Source organism: Phyllobates terribilis, unplaced genomic scaffold (genome assembly GCF_046119375.1).
Source record: "Phyllobates terribilis strain yellow unplaced genomic scaffold, ASM4611937v1 Scaffold_5__5_contigs__length_657084704, whole genome shotgun sequence".
NCBI classification, from domain to species: Eukaryota; Metazoa; Chordata; class Amphibia; order Anura; family Dendrobatidae; genus Phyllobates; species Phyllobates terribilis.
The window spans coordinates 450,425,241-450,445,752 of record NW_027362765.1 but is presented as its reverse complement, the minus strand read 5'-3'; the positions used below and the strand labels follow the sequence as shown (position 1 = coordinate 450,445,752).

The 20,512-nt window shown below is 41.9% G+C and overlaps 1 protein-coding gene across 2 annotated transcripts in view; it reads right to left on the bottom strand.

Annotated features, from left to right (window-relative positions):
• Window positions 1–1,134: 1,134 nt before the first annotated feature.
• Window positions 1,135–20,512, bottom strand: part of CYP17A1 (cytochrome P450 family 17 subfamily A member 1) — a 196,046-nt gene continuing 176,668 nt past the window's right edge. For both annotated transcript variants that reach the window (XM_073685316.1, XM_073685317.1), the window contains 6 exons: window positions 15,736–15,962; window positions 14,532–14,618; window positions 13,046–13,258; window positions 12,795–12,964; window positions 8,352–8,455; window positions 1,135–2,995 (listed from right to left, as the gene is read on the bottom strand). In XM_073685316.1, the coding sequence (XP_073541417.1) occupies window positions 2,718–2,995; window positions 8,352–8,455; window positions 12,795–12,964; window positions 13,046–13,258; window positions 14,532–14,618; window positions 15,736–15,962 (1,079 nt within the window). In that variant the 3' untranslated portion in view covers window positions 1,135–2,717. The remainder of the gene's footprint in view (window positions 2,996–8,351; window positions 8,456–12,794; window positions 12,965–13,045; window positions 13,259–14,531; window positions 14,619–15,735; window positions 15,963–20,512) is intronic.

Below are 20,512 nucleotides of genomic sequence, written 5' to 3'. Positions count from 1 at the left end.
CCGGACAACCCCTTTAAGGTATCAAGACTCCAGACACCACTACGTCCATATTAAAATATAATAAAAATACCATAAAGCAAATGATAAATGTTCATATGCTACATTTTCTATAGCTTATACAAACTAAAAAAGGATGATAGTGGGGAAAAGTGCAGCAGATGTACACAGTTTTTTGGTAAACAGATTCCTTCACCCAACATATTGTGAATCAGGGTGTTTTGACGAGGGTCAGCCTTAGGGGAGTGACACCTGCATACACATGAGACTGAAGTCCCGATTCCGATAAGATCGACTGACCATTTCTTGTGTATTTCATGTCCGGCCAATGTTTTTTTGGGCAGATCTGGGGGATAAACAGGATAGGACGGATATCTGGCAGCAGTTTATTTCCCTCTTCTCAATGAGCACACATGCATGCGCAGATAAATCAGGTGTGCATGTGTGTATGGTGGCTTGGGAAGAATAGTTGTCAAGAAAACAAACATGTATGGCCTCCACCATGCCACCTGGTAATGATACAAAATAATAATTCCACACCCTGCGGACAGTCGGAACGGTTATCAGGCTCGTTGGTCTCATTGGGATGTTGTTATAACTTTTTGCTTTTTAGTTATGTTACCGTACTATTTAGATAGCATATAATTCTTATTAGACTGGTTTGTGTATGAAGCAGCTGGTTATATTTATATGCTGAGTGGAGGTATCTAGCAGCGGTTTTTCTGGCGGTTACAATTTATTTCCATTCTAGCTAAACATATAGGGTCGCTAAGGGTTGTTTTTTTTGTCTGAACAGGGAACTTTACAATAATATATTTCTGTCTTTTGTTTGCACTTATGCACTTTGGATTCCTTTATGGTTCATAAACCTTATCATGGAGAACTATGCGTAGTAGACATATCTAATTATTGTTGTTAAGACTTATATATTACCTGTTGCCCCCTTTTATTGGCCCATGATCAATTAATTGCTGCCTTATTTATCTATGTGCCATATGTGATGGAACGATATGCTCTTTTTATTAATGTCATGAATTGTTGATCCACATGCAGAATTTTATCTTGGTTCTCTGCTTATTTTAGGTATTTGTCATTTTTAGATGCGTGTTCAATAAAATTTATTTTTAATCTGGAGTATATATATATATATATATATATATATATATATATATATATATATATATATATATATATATATATATATATATATATATATATATATATATAATCTTCATTTTCCCGGACTAGTACAGTAGTCTAGGGACGTGTCTGTATATTGTTATTTATTTCTGGAGAATATATACCACTATTATTGTGCCATATCATATACCATGTGGGTAGGAGGACACCCATTGATGGTACTGCACAGGCAGAGGGAGCAAATCATTGGGGCAATCTGTGCAGCTGCATAGGGGCCTAAGAGATAAACAGGCAACTTCTACCTCCAAAGCAGGTGGAATTGTGCATTAAGACGAGGTCTTGGACTGCAAAGGGCCCATGTGATGTTCTTGCACAGGGGCCCTCTTGTCTGCACGCTACTGTGCACAAAGCTCTATCCAATTTAAGGCCACGTTCACACGGGGAGTATTTGGTCAGTATTTTACATCTGTATTTATAAGCCAAAATCAGGAGAGGAACAATCAGAAGAAAAAGTATAATAAAAACACGTCACCACTTCTGCACTCTTTTCACCCACTCCTGGTTTTGGCTTACAAATACAGATGTGAAATACTGACCAAATACTGATAGTGTGAACATTGTCTTAGGAAGAGGCTGGCAACTGATCTCCACTTAGATCCTATACAGTATATGAAAGAAAACTTCTCATTCAGTGGCCTATTTGACAGTTGTGTGCATTTTTTTTCTTCTGATGGTAAGTTCAATTCTGGCAGGAGAAACTATATAACATTAGAGTGTAAATGCACTATGAATACTACAGCACCAATTTACAAAGTTTATATACTGAAAACAAACCTTAGTTTTGCTTACCCCGGTGTGCTTTCCATTATTAAAGGGAACCTGTCATCAGATTGATGCTGCGCAAAGCACAGGCAACCGGATGTCGGTGCATATTTCACTGTTTGCAAAGCAGAAGGGAGAAATATATATGTGCTGAACCAATTTTGCAATGATATGATTTTGCTGCTGCAATTTCCACTGCAGGAAGTCAGCAGGGAAAATGCAGCATTGTAATGTACCCTTAAAGGGGTTGTCTCAACTTATTTTTCTTTTCTTCAGAAGCCTTCTGCTCCTGTTCCCTCTGACTTCCTGCTCTGCAGGGGAAGGAGTGCTCCTGAAGATTGACAGTTCGGAGCAGAGGCATGCTCACGCCGCTGGTCCGAACTGTGCGTTCTCTCATGCTGCTAGTAAAGGCAGTTTTGCCTCTGTAGCATGGGAGAAGTGCAGGCGGATTGAAGCTGGTCGGATCCAGCCCTTCTGCCAGCTTCAGAGTGGTGCGAAGAGGCTGTAATGTGGTGTGCTCCCTACTTAGGTAACTGGCCACTCTAAGACTGCAGGGTGACCAGCAATGAGCTGTACACTATAAAATAAAAATCCATCCATTCTCGAAAACTGAGAAGATTTTTAGTAGGAAGTACAGTAGCTTGCAAAGTTGCTTGTTTTTAGAAGCATTATATAAATGTACCCACATAAGAACTTGAGACAACCCCTCAAATCTTCAAAAGCACTCTGAGATCCGTACGTGTTACAATGTGCAGTGTTTACGAAGTGATATCAATGTTCTTCCAGACGTCTCTCAGCTTTGCGGTCACCTTGAATGGTTTGACCTGAAGAACAACACCAAACTTTCCCTCCAGGGTTGGCAAAGGATCTCCCTCAGGAACCTCCAGAGTGAACCTCTGCAAGATCCATGAGAGAAAAAGAAAAATTTCCATCTTGGCCAGAGCTTCTCCAAGACAAACTCGAATTCCAGCACCAAATGGTAGGTAACTTTGACTTGGTGAGTACAAACGGTGTCCATTTTCATCTAAGAAGCGATCTGCGAAAGATAAGAAGTCGTGTACTGAAGTGTGGCTGTATGATTTGGGATAATTACTGGAATATCCACCATTTTAGTGTTGGTGGAGTTGTACTTAGATTCAACACATCAGTAGAGTAAGGGTACGCTAATGAGGATGACGAAGAGTGGTGAACACATAGATAAGTAATATACTGCTATAATAAGAAGCGTCATAACACAAAGAACAATGATCAAACACGACTGGTATTACTACTCATGAGGAGGTACAACTAATGGTGAACTCACATACCTGACCGCTAAACTTTTAAGGCTATTGGTCAGATATAGGTGGAGGCACAGACGTAACATCTGTCCTTGACGTCTGGGGGTTGCTTTCATAGGGAATGTTTGCATTCATTGTTCCCAAGTCTGTCAGGCTCAAAATATACAACCCCTGGCAAAAATTATGGAATCACCGGGCTCGGAGGATGTTCATTCAGTTGTTTAATGTTGTTGAAAAAAAGCAGATCACAGACATGGCACAAAACTAAAGTAATTTCAAATGGCAACTTTAGGGCTTTAAGAAATCAAGATTCAAAATGTACTCAGTAAGGGTCATTTTTTCAGACCAAGCAGAGGGAAAAAATTATGGAATCACTCAATTCTGAGGAAAAAATTATGGAATCATGAAAAACAAACATACAAAAGAACACTCCAATACATCACTAGTATTTTGTTGCACCACCTCTGGCTTTAATAACAGCTTGCAGTCTCTGAGGCATGGACTTAATAAGTGACAAACAGTACTCTTCATCAATCTGACTCCAACTTTCTGTGATTGCTGTTGCCAGATCAGCTTTGCAGGTTGGAGCCTTGTCATGGACCATTTTCTTCAACTTCCACCAAAGATTTTCAATTGGATTGAGATCCGGACTATTTGCAGGCCATGACATTGACCTTATGTGTCTTCTTTCAAGGAATGTTTTCACAGTTTTTGCTCTATGGCAGGATGCATTATGATCTTGAAAAATGATGTCATCATCCCCAAACATCCATTCAATTGATGGAATAAGAAAACTGTCCAAAATATCAATGTAAACTTGGGCATTTATTGAAGATGTAATGACAGCCATCTCCCCCGTGCCTTTACCTGACATGTAGCGCCATATCATCAATGTCTGTGGAAATTTGCATGTTCTCTTCATGCAGTCATCTTTATAAATCTCATTGGAACGGCACCAAACAAAAGTTCCAGCATCATCACCTTGCCCAATGCAGATTCGCAATTCATCACTGAATATGACTTTAATCCAGCCATCCACAGTCCACGATTGCTTTTCCTTAGCCCATTGTAACCTTGTTTTCTTCTGTTTAGGTGTTAATGATGGCTTATGTTTAGCTTTTCTGTATGTAAATCCCATTTCCTTCAGGCGGTTTCTTACAGTTCGGTCACAGACATTGATTCCAGTTTCCTCCCATTCTTTCCTCATTAGTTTTGTTGTGCATTTCCTGTTTTGGAGACATATTGCTTTAAGTTTCCAGTCTTGACTCTTTGATGTCTTCCTTGGTCTACTAGTATGTTTGCCTTTAACAACCTTCCCATGTTGTTTGTATTTGGTCCAGATTTTAGACACAGCTGACTGTGAACAACCAACATCTTTTGCAACATTGCGTGATGATTTACCTTCTTTTAAGGGTTTGATAATCCTCTCCTTTGTTTCAATTGATATCTCTCATGTTGGAGCCATGATTCATGTCAGTCCACTTGGTGCAACAGCTCTCCAAGGTGTGATCACTCCTTTTTTGATGCAGACTAATGAGCAGATCTAATTTGATGCAGGTGTTAGTTTTGGAAATGAAAATTTACAGGGTGACTCCATAATTTTTTCCCTCTGCTTGGTCTGAAAAAAATTACCCTTACTGAGTACCACATTTTTTATCTTGATTTCTTTTAGTGTTTCTTAAAGCCTTAAAGTTGCCATTTGAAATGACTTTAGTTTTGTGCCATGTCTGTGATCTGCTTTTTTCAACAACATTAAAGAACTGAATAAACATCCTCCGAGCCCAGTGATTCCATAATTTTTGCCAGGGGTTGTAGTGGCGACTCACTATCTATCACACCATCTTTAGCAACGTTGCAGCTCCTCTATCACACCTCTCTCGGCCTACATTGTGGAGCTACAACTGGAGCTGGGCACTTGGATAATGACAGCTCCCTACGCCAGATAGTGCACTATGGGCCTCTTTATCTGTCCTTTCCTCGGGCCTCAATCTGCGCCCCAGACCTACACTGCCACTACTCCACCTGTCAGTCATCCTGGACTGTGTCAGCCAGACTCTGCTGCACCCCAGAAGCTTCTCGCTTGGCACACGACTTGGGCATATGCACTCTGAAAACCGACTGTCTCACCCAGTATTGGAGCCAACAACCTCCTGGAAAGTTTTTCCATTACTTTTCCCAAACAATAACGCAACATAACGCCTATGCAGCTGCACATTGTAATTGTCACTAAGCCGTGGTCCCTATTAGGCCACGGCCCCACTATTAGTATTTGGTCAGCATTCGGTCAGTATTTTGGGAGCAAAAAACAGGTGAGGAGCAATCAGAGAAAAGGTATAATAGAAACAAGTCACCAATTCTGCATTTATCACCTACTCCTGTTTTTGGCTCCCACTCCTGAGAAAAAATACTGACCGAATACTGACCTTAAAGTTAAAAACACACAGCAATGGGAGTGGTGCATGGGAATCCTACCATATACCTATTCCCTAAGGGCATATTCAGATTACAGTATCAGTGTGTCATATGTTTTTTTTAACAGATCCAGATACAATGCATGATCCCGTCTTATACGCAAAAATAGTTTAGAAAAAGAGAAATGCATTAATTTTAGCAGAAAAGACACACAAATCCATGAGAAAAGCGGAAGTGTGACTGGTTCCTTTAAATTTTATGAGTCCATTTGCTGTCCCTTTTTAAAATGACTAATGCCCCCATACACATTAGACTAATGTCTACAAAACCCACTGATACCAGTGGGATCAGCTGACAGTCTAATTTGTATGGGGGCCTTCAGACTCTCCCCTCACAGATGTTGTCAAGGGAGAGAAGGTTCCAGCATTTTTGATGTTGGACTGACGGTCCTTTTGTTTTTGGTGAGATAAGCCGGCACCAGATGAGAGTGGCAGCAGCTCGCTCATAGAAAACACAGGAGTACACGGCAGGGGGAGTTGAGCGTGACGATGGTTCGTCCAACAACTATCTATTGTGTGTGGTGGTGGATTAAAAGTGTCCAGAACCATTAGATATAGTCATGGCCAAAAGTGGTGGCACCCTTAAAATTGTTCCAGAAAATGAAGTATTTCTCCCAGAAAATAATTACAATTACACACGTTTTGTTATGCACATGTTTATTTACTTTGTGTGTATTGGAACAACACAAAAAAACTGAGAAAACAAGGCAAATTGGACATAATTTCACCCAAAACACCAAAAATGGGCCGGAAAAAAATTGTTGGCACCTTGCCAAAATTGTGGGTAAACAACTTTAAACTGATGTTTGTTCAAACTCACCAGTGGCAAGTAACAGGTGTGGGCAATATGAAAATCACAGGTGAAACCAGATAAAAAAAGAGAGACGTTGACTCAAACTTTGCATTGTGTGTATGTGTGTGACACACTAAGCATGGAGGACAAAAAGAGAAGAGAACTGTCTGAGGACTTGAGAACCAAAATTGTTGAAAAATATCAACAATCTCAAGGTTTCAAGTCCATTTCCAGAGATCTTGATGTTCCTTTGTACAGGGTGCGCAACATAATCAAGAAGTTTAAAACCCATGGCACTGTAGCTAATTTCCCTGGACGTGAACTGCAGAGAAAAAATGATAAAGGTTGCAATGCAGGATAGTCTGGATGGTGGATAAGCAGCCCCAATCAAGTTCCAAAGAAATTCAAGCTGTCCTCCAGGCTCAGGGTGCATCAGCTCAAACTATCTGTCGACATTTGAATGAAGTGAAACGCTATGGCAGGAGACCCAGGAGGATCCCACTACTGACACAGACATAAAAAAGCTAGACTGCAGTTTGCCAAATTGTATGTGAGTAAGCCAAAATCCATCTAAAAAGTGTCTTGTGGACAGGTGAGACCAAGATAGAGCCGTTTGATAAAGCACATCATTCTGCTGTTTACCGAAAATGGAATGAGGCCCACAAAGAAAAGAACACAATACCAACAGTCAAATATGGTGGAGGTTTAAAGATGTTCTGCTGCCTCTGGCACTGGGTGCCTTGACTGTGTGTGAGGCATCATGAAATCTGAACATTACCAAAGAATTTTAGATTGCAATGTAGTGCCCAGTGTCAGAAAGCTGGGTTTGTGTCCTAGGTCATGGGTCTTCCAGCAGGACAATGACCCAAAACATACTTCAAGAAGCACCCAGAAATGGATAGAAACAAAGCGCTGGAGAGTTCTGAAGTGGCCAGCAATCAGTCCGGATCTAAATTTCACTGAATACCTAGGGAGAGATCTTAAAATTGCTGGTGGGAGAAGGCACCTTTAAATATGAGAGACCTGGAGCAGTCTGCAAAAGAGTGGTCCAAAATTCTAGTTGAGAGGTGGAAGAAGACTGTTGATGGTTATAGGAAGTGATTGATTGCAGTTATTTATTCTAAAGGGTGTGCAACCAAATATTAAGTTGAGGGTGCCAACAATTTTGTCCGGCCCATTTTGGGGGTTTTGTGAGAAACTATGTCCTATTTGTCTTTTTTTCTCATTTTTTTTTGTGTTGTTCCAATACACACAAAGGAAATAAATGTGTCTATAAATAACGTGTAACTGCAATAATTTTCTGAGAGAAATACTTCATTTTCTGGAACAATTTAATGCGTGCCAACACTTTCGGGTATGACTGTATAAATTGGCCAAAAGTATTAGATAAGTTTTTATGTTGAATCAACTCCTCCATGAGCACATTACTGCCAGTTCTTTCCTGCGGGTCGACCTTTCACCCAGCAGTCTGATCTTTAAGGGTTTTATGGTTGTGGCTCTGCAGCTTAAGCTCTATAGTTTTAGTTTGCTGAGAATGAAGCACTTAACATTGTCACTGATGAACTGATAATTGTATGCGTTCAATTAAGACTGTCATAAAGGCATGGATAATGAGGCCGATATAACTGATAAAGAGCATCGGTGACAATAATGTGTGTGTCCATTGTAACAAAGCAATCATTACAGATCAATGGACCAGATTACCATATCAGATTTTATCTATCTAGTTGGAAATGTTTCCTCTGCAGATGGTTGTTCACGTAAGTTCATGAAAATAGCTTTTCTGAAAAAAAAAAAAATCAGCTTTGGGTTATTGCAACAATATCTAAAAAAATGTTTTCTACAAACCTGGTTTAAAGTCGTCAGGGTTTACCCATTCCTTCTCGTCATGGTGCAGCGACCACAGGTTTATTACCACTCGGGCTTCTTTAGGAATGGTGTATTCTCCAATGCTATAAAACAAGGATAAACATCTATGTGTCGTACAATACAATGTTTTATCACTAAGTATATTTCACAAGTGATGAGTTTACTGATCCAAAAATCCATAAACAGAAGTTCATTGACCACCCAAAGGTGTTTGCATTACCACAGTCATCACTCCATTAATATGCTTAAAGAAGTTCTTAAAGGGGTGCTTGAAGGGGTTCTCCTGCAGGGCCGCCATCAGGGCATTACTGCTCTTACTGGTGTACGGGGCTCGGTGAGCAGAGCTGCCCCCCTCTTTCTGCTTCGGCTCACAGGTCCCCAGCTTACTGAACTTGAGTCCTCAGACACACGTTCATTTGAAATCTAGTGGGGAGTCTTCCCGCACGGCAACAGTTAACAGCCGCCAGCCAATCACAGGCCGGCAGCTGAGTCAGCGCTCAGGTCGACAGCGTATGATGTCACTGCCGGCCTGTGACTGGCTGGCGTCCGCGCCTCAGTTCGATATGGGAGAGGCGCCGCTGGGACCGGCGGCAAGGTAACGAGAAATTATTTTTTTTCCCCCTTTTTTTCAAAGCCGTACTATGGGGTAAAATGGGAGATGACATGGGGGCAGAATGGGAGATGACATGGGGTCAGGATGGAGACATGGGGGCAGAATGGGAGATGCCATGGGGGAAGGATGGAGACATGGGGGCAGAATGGGAGATGACATGGGGGAAGGATGGAGACATGGGGGCAGAATGGGAGATGCCATGGGGGAAGGATGGAGACATGGGGGCAGAATGGGAGATGACATGGGGGAAGGATGGAGACATGGGGGCAGAATGGGAGATGACATGGGGGAAGGATGGAGACATGGGGTCAGGATGGGAGATGACATGGGGGCAGAATGGGAGATGACATGGGGGAAGGATGGAGACATGGGGTCAGGATGGAGACATGGGGTCAGAATGGAGACATGGGGTCAGGATGGAGACATGGGGTCAGGATGGGAGATGACATGGGGGCAGAATGGGAGATGACATGGGGGAAGGATGGAGACATGGAGTCAGGATGGGAGATGACATGGAGGCAGAATGGGAGATGACATGGGGGCAGAATGGGAGATGACATGGGGGCAGAATGGGAGATGACATGGGGTCAGGATGGAGACATGGGGGCAGAATGGGAGATGACATGGGGTCACGATGGAGACTTGGGGTCAGGTTGGAGACATGTGGGCAGGGTGGAGACATGGGGGCAGAATGGGAGATGACATGGGGGCAGAATGGGAGATGACATGGGGGCAAGATGGAAACATGGGGGCAGAATGGAGACATGGGGGGTGAATGGAGAGACACGGGGCAGAATGGAGAGACACGGGGCAGAATGGAGAGACACGGGGCAGAATGGAGAGACACGGGGCAGAATTGAGAGACATGGAGGGCAGAATGGAGAGACACAGGGGCAGAATGGAGAGACACAGGGGCAGAATGGTGAGACACAGGGGCAGAATGGAGAGACACGGGGGCAGAATGGAGAGACACAGGGGCAGAATGGAGAGACATGGGGCACAGAATTGAGAGACATGGGGCACAGAATGGAAAGATATGGAGGGCAGAATGGAGAGATGCGGGGGCAGAATTGAGAGACATGGGGCACAGAATGGAGACAAATGGGGGCAGGATGGAGACATGGGGGGCAGGATGGAGACATGGGGGGCAGGATGGAGACATGGGGAGGCAGGATGGAGACATGGGAGGCAGGATGGAGACATGGGAGGCAGGATGGAGTACATATGGGAGCAGGATGTGGGACATTATTACTGTAGGGGCTAATTAAGGGATATTATTACTGCTGTGATGTATTTTATTTTTGAGGGTACTGTTTTCAATGGGGGGAGGTGTCATGTTACTGTGCAGGGCGACACTATGTCACTTTTTTTTCTGCATCTGGTGTAGTGTAGAAGTTAGGGAAAAATTAGGGAATGTGCTCTGGAAACTGCTCTAGATAACTGTGTGTTATTTTCTGTAGAGATGAGTCCTGGCTGGAAGAAGTGTTGGCGGTCTCCTCTGGATGAAGGAAAGTGAAGATGAAGGACTTCAACTAGAGATGTCACCGGTGAGTCAGTGTGTTACCTGTACACTTACACTATACACTATATACTATACAAAGGGCTCCTGTGTATAATGTCACTGGTGATCCCTGTATTACCTGTACAATACAGAGCTCCTGTGTATAATGTCACTGGTGATCCCTGTATTACCTGTACAATACAGAGCTCCTGTGTATAATGTCACTGTTGATTGCTGTGTAAACATTTAAACTATACACTGCATACTATGTACAGAGATCCTGTATATAATGACACTTATGGTAATATTAGTGTCAGGGTTTCACAGCAATAACACCGGGGAGATCACGCAATATCTCACAGTTCCCGTTACTCTGTCAGGATTTTGTCAGGAATTCGCGAGCACTTGATCCAGACTACTCCCTGTGCAGCTATCGGCAAGCAAGCAGAAAGCATATGGCGTCACACCTCCGGTTTCCAATGGAATATGTGTACACACCCCCGTACGGTTACTGCCAGCTTCACGATAGCTCAATTATTATTATTCGCTGCCACCGCCGTCCAGATTCGAAATATACTACAGGCCTGGCTGGACGCCTGCGTTCTGGTAGCGTATATGACTTCGGGGGAGGGAACGATTACAGGACAAAAGAAACAGAACTATTACATTTTATATTTAATCCAAAAGGGAGGCAGTGTTATGAAAAATATACAAAGATTTTACAAAAGGGGACAATTACGGTACAGAATATATAGTTACACAAAATAAAACAGGATTAAAGAAGAATTACTATAGAGATCGCTGAGACGATTCAATACAGGTGGAGGGAAGCACTCCGATGCCCGTTCAGCGAACGTGACTCGTGCTTCACAAAATATGTAACTTCCAACATGAGTACTGATCCATCCTCCGTGGATTCTTTTATGACTAATGGGAGACCTGCCCACACACCCCCTGCGCTGAGATCACGTGGGCTGGTCTCCAGTCTGCACATTTTTATTAAGATATCTGTTTTTTGGGATAACGTATCGCTGGTTGATCCCAGAAGCCTAAAAGTGATACCATATTTTCTATTATGATTTTTACCTTCATTTAAAGACCACGCATGGCGTAACTGCGATCTGCTATTTTGTTACTTTTGTGCCACAGCCCCCCAGAGGGGCTTACAGCGACAGGAAATTATCCACATTGTTCACTAGCTGACCCTGCCCCTAAAAACATAGGTCCCATTACCATCAGAATTATGGAACTTGAGATATTCCATATTTCGTATCAGCTATGGCCCGACTAAAGATGTCTGGTGAATTCCCTATGAAGCTCTAGGAATATTGGGAGTGTGCTTGAAGCCTAAACGAGCTTTCCTCCTCACCCAGATGTAAATCATCCCAGACCTGTGTCAGTGGAAACTGACCTCGCATTTTAAGTGGGTATGTAGCACCTTCTGTGCCAGCATTTGTTTACAAGTCACTTCTGCTGTAGGTGATACTTTGCAGAGAGATCACTATTTAGATTGTCAGCTCTTCTCTGGTGACAAATGGTAGATAAGGGAGGGGTGTGAGGGAAGAGGGGCTTGGGAGAAATGGTTAATATTTTCTTAATATCTCCATGGAAATTAGTATTGTGTGTTTTTTTTTATTAATGATCAGTATTGTAGTATTTGGTCACTATGTTGTGGTAATATGTGGTCTGGTCATGGTGTGGCGGTATTTGTTCCTTGTACATGGTATTATTCGGTCACTATGTGGTGGTAATATGAGGTCTGGTCATGGTGTGGCGGTATTTGTTCCTTGTACTTGGTATTATTCAGTCTCAATGCAATGGTAATATGTGGTCTGTTCATGGTGTGACGGTATTTGTCTCTTCTATGGTCATTATTGGTCATTTTTAAAAAATGTATGTGACATATTCCTATAAAGGAAAATATACCTAAAAAGAGTATTGGGTATTATAAGATTGCTGTTCACTAGGCTTCTTACTACTGGTACCCATGAATCTGCAGTCCTCTGAATCTGCAGTCCTGCATATACTTTGGCTCGTTCATTCTGTAACGAACTGATGAAGACAGTCATGTACAGTGCTTGGATATCTCTGGCAGTCCCACAAACAATAAATTAAGTTGTGGGGCACATGCGTGGCCATAGCGCTATTCAAACAGGGATCTGAACAGCCCTGTTTTTGGCATCTGTGGGGGTCTCAGCAGTTGGACCCTCAGCCATTAGCAGTTTATCACCTATTAAAAATAAGTAAATTATTCAATGCATTTCACACTGTCTCCACAACCCGATGCAAAATTCTCATCAATTCCCACCTAGTATCTTTCATAGCAACATGAGGAATGAGTAGAGGGGAGACAGGCCGAATTCTCAGAACTTCAGCTATGGTTGCTTCCAAATAGTGTAAAATTTTCCTGTCGCTCAGTTGTGGATGTCTTCCGAATCCAACCCCCATATCCAGCTCCTCCTGGATCTTCTTCTGCACCTGAAAGGGTGGATCCGACTAATGTTAGCAGTGCTTCTACCACTCACTTCTAAAAAAAATACCTTCACGTAATTGTCTTACCTCTGGGTAGTGTAATAAATATACAATTGCCCATCTCAACACCGTAGATGTTGTCTCCACTCCTGCTCCAAATATGTCCCCGACAGTCATCAGGATGTGATCCTCCGTCAGTCCCACGTCATGGGATACATTGCTGTTATTATTTTCCATGCTGAGTTTGGCTTTCAGAAGAGCATCCAATAAATCCTTGACGGATTCACTGCAAAAAGTCGCCTGGGACATACGGAAATTAGATTAAGAAACTGGAGGTCCCAAACACAGCTCCAGATTTACTACCACTGGGAATAATAATGTAAAGGCAAGGAAAGGGTGTGACTATGTGGAGTGCCCAAATCCAAATATCAAGACTGATATTAATCTTAGGACGTTGGTAGGAAGGATAGTGGTGGTCAGATCTGTTGTCTCCAGGCATTGTGTTAGGTTTCTCAAGTTTTTGAGGAAACTTCTGAGCAATCCTGGCATTTCAGGGTGGGCCAGGACCCTACTGTCAGTGACAAGACTCAATCACAATCTCATTTACTAATATAAAGGGCATACAAATTGTGACGGGAAAAGCAGGTTAAAGTGCCGGCAGGAAGGCGGAGAGGGGAACCATTTAGCCACCGGAAAAGAATCGGGTGGTAGTATTGAGTCAGGTAAGGTCATGTTTCTAAAAGAGAGAAAATAATGGTGGTTGCAGTTATGGTGGTGTTAGGGGTCTGGTGGGTGGTGGGGTTGTTTTTGAGGCAATAAGTGATCTAACAGTGGGAAGAAAGTATGATAAGTGAATGGGAGAGGTAGCATAGAGGATTTAAGAAGGTAGCACAGTATGGTTTACATACTTGCCAACAGTCCGGATTTTGGTAGAACAATCCCGTCAACAAGAGCAAAAATAGAAGCCCCATTAAAAAGTTGCAGGGTTAAATCAAACCCCACAATAAAATTCCTAATTTTTTTGTTTACGAATGGCCGTGGGTGGTCTTAGGGAAAGGGCTGAAACAAAAATTGGAATTTTGGCCAGTATGTTTTCTGTTGGAGCATTTCATACACATGGGTTTGGTAGTTTTGGGCCACCATGAGCTAATCACAACATATATGGCAGGGTTTATCAGCTGCAGGTGCCTGGTTCATACAGATATGAACAGCCATAAACACTGGCTAGGATGGCTAATGGTTGCCTAAGGGAAGCAGTGGAGGTGCAGAGGTGAACGGGCCAAGGGCAGGCGTGCTTGTCCCAGAGTAAGGGTGATGCAATCTGTTGGGTCACCAAATTGTGCTGCAGAATGTGAATAAAGCGCGGCTGATGTCACAAATATTTTACTACAATAATGTCGTTGTGCGGCTTTTGCGTGAATGGTTTTGGAGGGTTTATCATAAAGCTATTTCTTATAATAATCACTTATTGGGAAGTTTCATACAATTTATATAACAAAAAAATTCTAATAATTTCGAGTGTGTTTTTCAGTGAGTAGACTTGATTTTTTTGCATATCTCCTGCTTCACCTACCTCATGCTCCCTTAGCTTATTTTGGAGCAGATGATCTCGGGTTGCCACCGATTTCCTCAATACATCCAGGTCCTTGTTGGGAAATATCTGAAAACATTAAAGAACATTCAATAATTACTTAATTCCAATTTGTTGTTGGTTCATTGTTCACTGAAATCCCCCCCCCCCCCTGCACTCTCTGTTTAGGAGTCAAGTGGGCGGTCCTACCTATGGATTGACAGCTTTCTCTATGTAAAGTCATCAATTTTCTTTGGTAAAAATTGGATTCAACTTTTTCGGGAAAAGCTGGATTAAATCCTAACTGGTTCCCACTTAGAGAATGCCATCGTAAATTTTAAGTTGGGATATTGTGCATTCAGGAACCCACTAGTGGACGTATCGATATAGCATCTAGGGAGTCAGATTTTGTCGATCATGTGGGCAGGCTGGGGACAGCGCTTGTCATTCCAGTGATGACTTTACTGGGTGTTGTAGTTTTGCTTAAAAATTGTTTTCCCTGCTGCAGATCTAGCAGTTCTCATAATGTTGAGCTCTGTATAAACCCGCCCACATCACTTTTTTGGAAGCTTTCTGTGTGCACTGTGCATAGGCAGAAGCTGCCAATCAGTGGTGGGGGCAGGGTTACACAGTGCTCATGAATATGGAGGACTACATGGCAGCAGGTTTAGGCTATGTTCACACATCGTGGTTTTTCTGGCGTCAATTTTCTGCAGCAAAACCTGACCTTCAAGGGCATTTTGTTCAGGATTTTTCTTGCAAGTTTTGGTGCTTTTTTGATGCGTTTTTTCCACTTTCCTTCTGTCTCTTTTTATGCATGTACATAAAGTTCTGTGAAAAAAAAAGAACCCAATTCTATTTTGCCATCAAAAACGCTGAAACTAATTTTGATGCATTTTTGATGATTTTTTTCAGCACCACCCATTACTTCCTATGGGTGAAAAAACGCTGAAAGTAGTGACATGCTCTATTTTCCAAAAAAACATGAGAGGAACAAAATCTTGAAAAAAAAACAAACCATGATGTGTGAACGTAGCCTAACTAGCCCTCATACATCAGTGATTTTATAAAAACGGCAGCAAGCAGGCCAATAAATGACGTATTTCTAGAATCAGGGTCTCTGCCCCTACATTATGCTGCTCTCAGATTAGGTGGCAAAAAACTGGTGACAGATTCCCCTTAAGTCTACTTTCTATTATGGCCATACCTGAAGCCAAGGAAAGATATCAACCAGGCTGTCCTTTGCCACGGTGTCCACAATGCCTTTGCTGTACCTTAGCATGGTCTTAAACTCTTCATCACCTCTACTATATCTTGTGTTGAAACACAATGCGCAAACCACGTTGGTGACTGCTCGTGTAAGGTCTGGAGCCATGTCGAGTGGGAGGGTCTGGAATGTAAGTGTTTGGCACAAGGAAGCAGCTTCACGAGAAACTATAACAAAGAAGGAAGAATAATTGGAGGTATTTTTAAAATAAAGTGAAATTGATGGGAACCTGTCACCTGATTCATGCTGCCCAAACCTCAGTCAGAATGAATCAGAGTCTGGCAGTCAGTCTGGTATGATTTTCTCTGAAACGCTCTGCAACGCTTGCTGCAATCATGCAGCAAGGCTCTGTGTCATGCTGCCCATGGTTTGGGCAGCAAGAATAGACTGACAGGTTCTCTTTAAATGGCTTGCCCAATAATTACATAAAAAGACCACTAGGGGGTGCTATTACAAATGTGACAATAATATCTATACACTGGAGTTTTTTTTAGGATGTACAGTACCATCACTTTCTAAGCACTTTATACAGGTTAAAAAAATAGTATACAACAGATAACAGCCTACCTGCCCAGAGCAAACGCCAAACTTAAAGGATTTGTCCACATTTGGCACCAAAGTCTACATTCACTCTATGTGACTGCAGACTTGTGAATCCTCATAGTCTGCAATCCAAAGTCTGCATTCACTCTGTGACTGCAGACTTGTGAATTCTCTTAGCACACACTGTTGGGAAACTCCGGTGCCGGCGGCGAAACTGGTGGTCATATTGACTGCAAGTACGCAATATATATATACTTCCGGCCACATTCCGACTAGACGTGATTGGCCTTTCTCAATTCACTTGTATTGAGCGATGCTGGACACGTCTAGTCGGAATGTGGCAGGGAGTATGAATATCGCGTACTTGTGATCACGTGACCACCCGGTCTCACCGCCTGCACAGGAGAATCCTGACAGTCAGCGTTGTGTGTGATGTGAGTATTCACAAGTCTGCAGTCTCACAGAGAGACTATATATTAATCATTCTAGTTGTTGGTTTACAAGTAGTAAAATACAAGGACAATCTGTAGTTTGCAGATTACAAAGCACTGATGTTATAAACTACAGTCCAATAGACAATTATCAGATATGAGAATGATCACACCTTGGCACATTTTTATTAGACAGACGAATGTACAGACAAACAGATGTATAAGAAGAAGACATTGAGTTTTTCCCTCATACCAAAATTACTTTTTAATTATTAAAAGAATAAGCCAGTTATCCACAGGAAGTTTTAATCAAACACTTAAAAAAATTATTAAACCCTTCAAATATATATATTTTAAAATATTTTGTTTCAAATATTTTTATACATGTACTCTAAATGCAAAATTCATATAAAAACTCAAAAGTAAATTCTAAAGGTTGGTCATATACTTCAATAACTGACCACCAGATGTCAGCAGAGCCACAAATATTTTCACCTACTAGGCCTTTTGTACTTGAGGGTCACTGACTGTAGTATTTTTTGGAGGTATTACCACATATGTTTTTCTGTATGAAAGATATTGAATGGTTTTATAAGTAAACAAAATGTAATTGCATTCTTATTAATATATTTAATATCACAAATAATATGACATAGTAAATTATACCAGAGATGACAGTAGTTTGACCAACAGTCTCAACTGTTACCATTAGGGGGAGCAAGTCAAGATGTCGGGCAAAGGCTATGAATAGTTTAGACGTATCCTGGTTTCAGCAGAAAAAAAGTGTTTTTATTGTATAAGGAAAAGATATGTAATTTTTCTTCATAATTTGTGTATCAAGTCTCTATTTTTCAAGACCTCTGTCTGTAGATAACGAGTAGGAACCTTCATTGTTTTCATCCAATTAAATCGATGTTTTCTAGTTATGTAATGGATGAAATCTTTGGCAAAAATCTGCAGCATGTCGGAGATTTCCACTGTGGATTTTCTCTGAATGAAGATGAGATTTCTTAACCCCTACCCGAAGGAGCTAATTTTCGTTTTTTGCCCTTTTGCTTTTTCCTTCCCTTCTTCTGAGTCACTTTTTTATTTTACCATTGACATAGCAGTATGAGGGCTTGTTTTTTTGCAGAATGAGTTGTAGTTTTAACCCCTGGATGACATATGTATTTACTTCATATGTCATGTCCCTGCCTTTCATGCGGGCTCACACATTGAGCCTGCATCTTTCCCCACACATGATGACTGATTTAATCAGCTGCCATGTGCCTTTAACAGCTGCGGGTGGAACTGAGTTCCAACCATGGCTGATAACTAGTTAAATCCTGCTGTCAAACCCATAGAGCGGTATTTAACGGGCACCGGTAGGAAGTGCATTATAAATCCCGCCCATCGGTGCCCCTATCACGTGATCGTGGGGCGCCGATGGGTTGTCATGACATCCGGAGGTCTGCAGAAGACCCCCGTGCCTGTCATTACAACACTCATGTGAATGCCGGTTTGCGGCCGGCGTTCACAAGAGATCGGCAGTTCTGCTATACATAGCAATGGTGATGCATTGCTTTGTATAGCACAGGCAATCAGACGATAGCAGCTTCAAGTCTCCTAAGGGGACTATTAACTAAAGTAAAAAGTCAAATACAAAGTTTTTAAAAATATGAAAAAAATGTAAAAAAAAAACACAAACGTTCAAATCACTCTCATTGTTGCCAGATTAAAAATAAATCAATTGAAAAGAACCTAAAACACATATTTGGTATTGCTGGGTTCAGAAATGTCCGGTCTATCAAAATATGAAGTAAATTAATCCAATCGGTAAACGGCGTAACGGAAAAAATCAAAACACCTCAATTACGTTTTTTTGGCAGCTACAACATTGCAATAAAATGCAATAACAGGCAATCAAAATATCATATCTACCCCAACATGTTATCAATAAAACGCACAAAACATAAACCCTAACCCAGTGCCAGATCATGAAAAATGGAGACGCTAAGAGTCTTGGAAAATGGCAACAATGTAACTGTCTTTGTATGTAAACCCCTTTTTTTTATATGTAAATCGCCATGGAATAAATGACGCTATAAAACAACGAATAATAATAATATAGATTTCTGAATTTTTTTTCATCGCTTAAATATAAAATAAACTATACATGTTTGGTATCTGCAAACTCATACTGACCTGGGGAATCATATTGCCACATGGAAAAACAGGAAAAAAATTCTAACTGTGGTGAAATTGCAAAAAAAGTGCAATTACACAATTGCTTTTTGTATTTTTATTTACCATGTTCATGTAAAACTGACCAGGCTTACCATAAGCTGTTGGGAAAAGTCAGGGGGTTGCAGCATCTCCGGCGGTGGGAAGGAGGCAGCGGTGTTATTGCAGGCTGTGGTTTATCTGAAGAGATTGGTTTTCAAGTTGTGTCTGAAGTTTCCAAATGTGAGAGACAATCGGGTGTGTGGAGGCAATGAATTCCAGAGGACGGAGGATGCTTGGGAAGAATCTTGGAGATGGTTGGGTAAGGAACGTATGAGGGCAGAGGGGAGAGGGAGGTCTTGTGAGGACAAGAGTTCGGAGATACAGTGGGAAAAAAAAGTATTTAGTCAGCCACCAATTGTGCAAGTTCTCCCACTTAAAAAGATGAGAGAGGCCTGTAATTGACATCATAGGTAGACCTCAACTATGAGAGACAAAATGAGAAAACAAATCCTGAAAATCACATTGTCTGATTTGGAAAGAAATGTTTTTGAAATGTTGGTGGAAAATAAGTATTTGGTCAATTACAAAAGTTAATCTCAATACTTTGTTATATATCCTTTGTTGGCAATGACGGAGGACAAACGTTTTCTGCAAGTCTTCACAAGGTTGGTACACACTGTTGCTGGTATGTTGGCCCATTCCTCCATGCAGATCTCCTCTAGAGCAGTAATGTTTTATGGCTGTCACTGGGCAACACGGACTTTCAACTCCCTCCAAGGGTTTAGATCTGGAGACTGGCTAGGCCACTCCAGAACCTTGAAATGCTTCTTACGAAGCCACTCCTTCGTTGCTCTGGCGGTGTGCTTGGGATCATTGTCATGCTGAAAGACCCAGCCACATTTCATCTTCAATGCCCTTGCTGATGGAAGGAGGTTTGCACTCAAAATCTCATGATACATAGCCCCATTCATTCTTTCATGTACACGGATCAGTCATCCTGGTCCCTTGGCAGAGAAACAGCCCCAAAGCATGATGTTGCCACCCCCATGCTTCACAGTAGGTATGGTGTTCTTTGGATGCAATTCATCATTCTTTCTCCTCCAAACACGACGAGCTGTGTTTCTACCAAACAGTTCTACTTTGGTTTCATCTGACCATATGACATTCTCCTCATACTTTTCTGGATCATCCAAATGCTCTCTAGCAAACTTCAGATGGGCCCGGACATGTAATGGCTTAAGCAGGGGGACAGGTCTGGCACTGCAGGATCTGAGTCCCTGGCGGCGTAGTGTGTTACTGATGGCAGCCTGTGTAACGTTGGTCCCAGCTCTCTGCAGGTTATTCACTAGGTCCCCCTGTGTGTGTCTTGGATTTTGCTCACCGTTCTTGAGATTATTTTGACCCCACAAGGTGAGATCTTGTGTGGAGCCACAGATTGAGAGAGATAAATGAGTGGCCTTGTATGGCTTACATTTTCTAATTATTGCTCCCACAGTTGATTTCTTAACACCAAGCTGCTAGCCTATTGCAGATTCAGT